We start from the raw sequence: 7,068 nt of genomic DNA, 5'->3' as shown, positions 1-7,068 counted from the left end.
CTTACTCCTGTCCAAATTATATCTGACCCGGAGTTCATAATGATCATTACCCAACTTGAACGTCCCTCAAGAAAAAACAGTTGGTAATATGGATACAAGGATATAAAATAAATAAACAAATTGGTGTAGAAAAGCCAAGTCCTCGGGCCCGTTAGCCTTGTCTAATGCATGTCTTTTGACCACACAGGTTTTTTCCCTTGGCCTTCTTAGCCAAGTCTAGAAAGCCTTCACTAATTTCCAAACTATATCTATTCAAATGAATGACGCAAGGAAGTAAAGATAGGAACATAAACATGAGCAACCTAATATTTCGACGAAATTATGTTTTATTCTTTTTCCAAAGTCACTCCTATGACATTATTTGATAGTCAAATGTTTGAATGTGTCAACTCACTTTTCAATTCACATAAACTTCAATACACTGACAATCCCCTTCAACTTCTTCATTAAGGATCGCTTGGTGAGAGGCCCACTAAGGTCTAGGTCGAAGCCCAAAAAGGTCCAATTGCAAACCTACTAAATCGTCTCATTTACAACTTGTATATAATCTAAATGAAAGTCCATTGAAGTATATATTGAATCAATACCAATAAAGTCTCTCACATCTCCCCAACAGTATCTATTGAAAATTACACAATAATCACTTAAAGAAAAACCTACTTAAGATCACTTGATGGATGGCTTCGTAAAAGATCTTGAAGTAGAAGAAGAAGAACAGAGGTAGAACAAAAATGAGAGAAGATAATACCAGGAATAATCACTGAAGATCGTTATAGTTTTCCCACACATTATTTGAGAACATGTTGGTTTGTACTTATAGATGATAGAATAGTAGTAGAAATGGCTAGTCTTAGGAATCTATAACTTCCTATCGATATTTAATCCTGACCATTAGATGTACTCGATCATTATAATACCCTATTTTGATTTAATCTTAGCCACTATATTTTATCCTATCTATCTTTATTCCAAGCCATCTATGTTATCTTATATTAAATCCTGACCGTCTAATTCTCATAAGGCGTATAGTTATGTGGTCACATTTTACAAGTCTACTGTTATTTAAGATCCTATTGGTCGATGACAATCATGACGTGGAATTGTTCTCACGATAAGCTCCTCTTTAGGGCCCTCTCATCTTTATATACATCCAGACCTTCCATTATTCCTGAGTGGTGGACAATTGGACAAGGGAGGAGATGGGAGACGAAAGGGAGGGTGGGACTGTGGAGATAGATGTGAAGGGTGCAACGGCAGATTTAATATGGAGGTTTCTTGATTTCTACATCCCAGACAAGGTTTCTCCTCTCATAGAGTCTTGCACCATCTTAGATGGCAGCTCCAGAGAGCCAGGCTGCGTTAGGTACTGCGTAACCAATCCTGTCCCTCCACCTCCTGGAGAAAACGCCAGCGGAGAAGCGTCCGTCATACGCGCTAAGGAGAGGCTTTTGGCTATTGACCACGCCCACAAGACCTACAGCTACGAACTGATTGAGAACAACGTGGGAATTCAAGGGTATATCTCCCAATTGAAGGTTTTTGGAGAAGACGGCGTAGTTGGCTGCCGTGTCGAGTGGACGTTCTCGGCGGACTCTTACGGCGTGTTGTCCAAGGAGGCCCTTGGCGAGTTCCTGAAGAACTTTGTTCAGAGCGTCGTCCATTACGTTGAGCAGGCCGCGGCGAAAAGGGAGCCATGACTGGCTTAATAAGTTTCTCTCCTCACGGTTCTCATGGTTATTTGTATGCCTCTCTTTCTTCTATCTTTGTTCTCCCTGTACTTGGTGTTCTCCAGCCTTCCCTGTCTTCCTCTGTTTCTCCCATATTTCTTCTATCTTTTATGACTACCCCTATGCTCATCTATTGTATCTATGTCGGAGACGGTGGTTCAATGAGAAAGGAATAAAGGATGGTTGTACGTTCTGTTATGTTCTAATTTTCTCCCATATTTCTTCTATCTTTTATTGACTACCCCTCTGCTCATCTATTGTATCTATGTCGGAGACGGTGGATCAATGAGAAAGGAATATAGGATTGCTGTACGTTCTGTTATGTAGCGTATATCCTCTTTTCGTGTCTAATTTTCTCTCTCTCCTCTATTGAGGATGAGTAAGTTGTGTAGTTCTTTCTCCTATCTTCTTTACTCTCTGTTTCCTCTTCATCCCTTAGGATAATCTCTTTTGAATCTTGTTTATCGGCTTCGCCAGCGTTTTTCTTATTTTCATGTCTAATTTTCAGGATCTGTTCTCTCATATGATGTTTCTTATCTCCAGCTCAATCTCACTCTTATGGCCCTCTTTTGTTTTTTTTTGCTTCGCTCTCAGTCTCGTCTTTGAGATATTTTCTCTCTTTTCCTTGTCACGCGCGTTTTCATGTCTCTTTCTATCTCTGCTGTCTCCATTCTATATACCATAGAATATTTCCCAGTGGGAAATTCCCACGTTCACTGGTCCACCCTCCTCCCTATTTCTCGCTCTCGATTAAACTGGTTTTGTGTGACCTCTCTATCTTTTTTTCTCTCTAACCTCTCTCTATTATCTCTCTCTCTCCCCCTCTCATTATCGTTGATGTGACCTCTCTTTCTCTCTAAAATAACTTTGTATTTATCACATCGTGGACGTCCAATGGAAGAGGTTGGACGGGACTTGACAGTCGGATCAGGAATCCGTCACTAGTCTATAATTTCATGTCGCCCATTTTCTTTCAGAAGGAATGAAGGCTTTCCTCCATTTTCATTCCGAGGTCAGGACTAAAAACTGATCAGGGTAAGGGATGGGAAAGATGACGGACCATCATCCATCCACCTGCCTTACTCATTCAGTTCGGGTTTGATGGTCCCGATCCAGTCCCAATTTTTAGTAACGACCTAAACATTATCTAAAATTTGGTCTGGTTCCCCGATCTTGTCTGACCCCAGTCTGGTTCTGGTGTCAGTCATGATGACTGGTCAATGTCAAAGTCAAACACCAAAAGAAGATGAAGAAGAAAAGTAAAAAAATTAACATGAAAGAAGAAGAAAAAGGAGAAAAATAAATAAAGGGACATGGAAGAAGAAAAAAAAGAAAACTAAACAAAAATGAAGGAAGACAAAATAGGATAAAAGAAGCAAGACAAAATAGGAAGAGAATTAAAAAGAAGGATAAAGAAATAAGAAGAAACGAAGATGAAAAGAAGATAGAGAAGAATAGAAGAAGAAAAGAAAAAGGGGCCGTGATCTGATTTAGCCATTTAATTACGCACTAATGTGTAAAAGATATAATAAGAGAACTTCTTCTCCGATATTTTACTACCTTGGACCAGGAATTCAATGCATATTCTCTTGACCCAATCTCCTTTCACACTAAGGCCAGATGATTTCATATTGATAGTCGCATCATGTTTGTGTCATGAAATATCCAAACACAATAGTCCATCCACAATATGTTGTTGCTGGCTCAGGTCTAAGGACCACTTATGTGATCATAACATGAATTAAGATGATTCACACTTAGGTGTAGTACTATCCATGGATTGACTACTACATCTTGCACGTGTAATTACACTATAAACCACCTTATTTGATGGCTATGTGGCATTTTCTGAATGGATGTAAGATGATATTAAATTTTTGTCATCTATGTCATGCCTTTATCCATGAATGCTAGGTTTGGCTATCTTTATTAATAATTAGATTGATATATTTGACCTTTTCAAGGTCAATGTGATGCAGGACGACTAGGGGATGACAGGGTGATGCAGGGTGGCTAGAGGAGACGGGGATAGGGAGACAATGGGAATCGGATACTAGGATGACTAGGGGAGGGATGGGATAAAACAGAACACAAATCACACGATCGAATTCGAAGATTTAAATCTGGTGAAAATAATGATGGTGCAGCCCCTTGCCTAGTCGAGGGCGGGAGTACTGTCTTACAACCACCGTGGTGAAACCAAAGAAACACGTTCAATAAATCCGAATGGCGATCGCTAGAAGATTCAAAGACCTATTCAACTAGTTGCTTGAAGATTCAAAATCCAATCAAATCGGACAACTGTGGATGAACTCGAAGAACACTGGAAGAAGAACACGGACACCAAAGAGTGTAGAAGTACCTTGGCACTAGATAGTGCGTGAAGAGGCTGTGTGAAATTCTCGACACCTCGTTGGTGGGACGATTGACGTGCGCTTCGACAGGGTGTCGTGGATCCAACTACGCAGTTAGTTGGCGGGGGGGTCAAGGGGGAAGTCGCCCCCTTACGGGGTTCGGGGCAGCACCCCGAAACCAAAACGGTAAACAGCGCATGCGCTTGCAGAATGAAGGATCTGAAGCCCTGGATACTGGTTGTAGGGGTCGTGTGGATGCGAAACGTCCGAAGGCACAAGTAGCAAAGCGTGCGGGTACGAACGCGGGCGGATGAGGGTGCAGGCGCTGAGGTCGGTGCGTTGACTTGGTCGTTATCAAGGCGGTGCTTCAATTGATGTTGGCGACGAGTCAGGATGTTGGGCGTCTCGGATGACGGTGGCGGTGCGGTTGAAGATGGTGCATTGACGTCGTTGCCGCCACAATGGCTGTGATAATGATGGTGCACAGGAGGCAACGACATCCATTGCGGAGCATGGCAGGTTCTGTACACACAACATAGCATGGCAAGGGAAGTGGCAGTGATGGAGCAGGTCACAGAGTTGTGAAGACAATGAAGCATGGGAGGCCACCATGGTTTTAGTGTGCCACATGTGGCTACGATGAGAAATGGTGCACAACATGCTCCTCTGACAAGAGCATTAGACATCATCCATGGTTATGGTAGACTATGGCAATAGTAGCGGTAGGCAATGACCACTTTGGTGGCACACTAGCGGGTTAAAGGTAGAGATGGAGGTGGATGATGTGGCACAATATTTGGCAGTGGATGTGGGGCGTGAGCAAAAGTGTCTGATGAGTGATCTTGTGCTGATCATACATCTTACGAAAGAGCTATGTGGCACATCATCCCTCATGTGAGAGTAGCTTTAATGAAATAAATACATGAATAATCTCAGCCCTAAAGTGAATATCAGGCACTGGATATTCCTCATAATGGATCTTTTACCCTCTCTCTCTTTCTCCTCCTTAGGATAGAGCGTGAGATGGCCAAATTTTTACCGTTGCAGTCAGTAAATGGAAGATTACATGACTAGAGTAGACAAAAGAATCATTAAACTTGTATTCTTTCCTTTCTAGGGCATCACTGCACCATAAATTTAATGCCTTAAAATCATTCAATCTATTTTTAGAGTGATAGTATAATTTTGGTGGGTTTAATGGTTTTTTCATGGAATTTTACATCATATTCTTTAAGACATTACATTTTTTATTCCGATTATATTTTTTATGACTTAGTATTTATTTTATAATGATTTATTAATGTAATTTTTCCCATAAAAATGTCTGCCATGTGTTGCCATTTGATTTGATCAAATTGCTACCAATTGAGAGCATGTGTAGTAATTACCTACAGTAATCAATGAAACAAGCGCATTTATAACATCAGAACTGCGTGCCCAATTATTTACTTTAAGTATTGAAATTTTTTTTTGTAGGGGCGACATGGACCAATAGATAAAAGGCGAGATTTATATCACAATATATGAAACATATAAATTGAGAATAAATTAATAAAAAGGCACAAAGAAAGTAAACATTTATAGCATTACAGATGGCACGCGTGTGCACTGCCGCAACTGATTAAAAAATGATAGATATCCTGATGTCGCACGCAAAAGCGGGCCATGTCAGGCAATTATTTGGGAATTTGCTCCATTTTCTAATGTAAAAACATGCATCATCATGTCATTCATTAGAATAGGATGAAAAAAGAGAATATTCTGATGTGGCGAGTGGTGAGGCCGATACGCCACAATGATTAAATGATAGACTATATATCATTTTTCATCCTTCCCTCACTGTAGTAATGTGTGTCCTTCTCGGAGTGTGCAATCACGAATGATGAGGCGATCATGCCAATCACTAAATTGATGACGATTGGACATCTTAACTGTCAACGAAAAATGAGGAAGTATCAATGCTGATGCTGAGGAGATAGAAACAAGGGCGTTTAGGATTATTTGAACTTCAAAGTTTTATATCTGAAGATCCAGAGGTTTGATCAGGCTGAAAGCTTGAGAGATACTTCACCTTTGCTCCCTCATTCTATCCACACCTTTTCATCTATAAATTGAGGCAGGATAACTGTCAAATTCATCCTAAAACTTGCTTTGTACTTATGTGTGCTAATTAAACCATAGGGAGCTTTTACGATCCATCAAGCATGTTCTTGGTGTCCATGGTTTGTGGGAAGAGGCGACATAGAAGTGGGGGAGCTTACCTGCACTTTGTTAGATTGTTCTTTCTCAATATTGTTGTAAGGTTAGATAAACTTCACTATCACATCTTGCCATCATATTGCCTCCATACACTCTCTAAATCATGTCATAGAATCTTCACGTCATTGTCTTGTTGTTCACTTACTGATCCTTTACCTGAAATGATTGGTTCTCGACCTCAATCCCATCATTCTTAGCGTTATTGTAATTTCATCTTCGGACTCACTCCATCTTCTGAAATTGTAAATATCACTATCTACTAACTACTATCATTGCTTGAATAGCACCATCTCGCCGTGCATTTTCTTGTCAGCTGATTTGATATTTTATATGTATCTAATCTTATCACAATAATCACTCAATTAGGAATATTAAATCATTAATCATCATTTCATATGGAAATGATCCACACTCAGTTTTACGTATAATTAATAAGTGAGTACAGTTTTATTTTTATTGAATAATCTCAAAAACACGAACAACAAAATAAGCCCTAATTGTTCGATTCTCATGATCCTGGAGACTTGTTCATACTATTATAAATGGAAAATACTTAGATTATGTTAATCTAAACCTTGGAAACACGAGACTAAGAGAGAGCCTTCAACATCAATCCCAATCAACTACATGGTAGATCAAGGGTAAAAGATTTCACAATATCTCGTCGATTGATTAGGTATCAAACCATATCATTTTTAGGATTTTCAATCAGCCCTATATTTATCCAG

General features: G+C 39.8%; 1 protein-coding gene across 1 annotated transcript; it reads left to right on the top strand.

Moving 5' to 3' along the window:
- Positions 1-1,167: 1,167 nt before the first annotated feature.
- On the top strand, positions 1,168-1,925 carry LOC144709632 (lachrymatory-factor synthase-like). The gene has a single exon (XM_078583222.1). The coding sequence runs from the start codon at positions 1,200-1,202 to the stop codon at positions 1,695-1,697; it is 498 nt and encodes a 165-aa protein (XP_078439348.1). The 5' UTR covers positions 1,168-1,199; the 3' UTR covers positions 1,698-1,925.
- The last annotated feature ends 5,143 nt before the right edge of the window (positions 1,926-7,068 follow it).

Source organism: Wolffia australiana, chromosome 11, assembly GCF_029677425.1.
Source record: "Wolffia australiana isolate 7733 chromosome 11, ASM2967742v1".
NCBI classification, from domain to species: domain Eukaryota; kingdom Viridiplantae; phylum Streptophyta; class Magnoliopsida; order Alismatales; family Araceae; genus Wolffia; species Wolffia australiana.
The sequence above is the reverse complement of the archived record's forward strand: the minus strand, read 5'-3'. Positions and strand labels throughout refer to the sequence as shown.

What these genes read in the sequence shown, in the direction of transcription:
- LOC144709632 (XM_078583222.1), top strand. Translation starts at nt 1,200, where the DNA reads ATGGGAGACGAAAGGGAGGGTGGGACTGTGGAGATAGATGTGAAGGGT.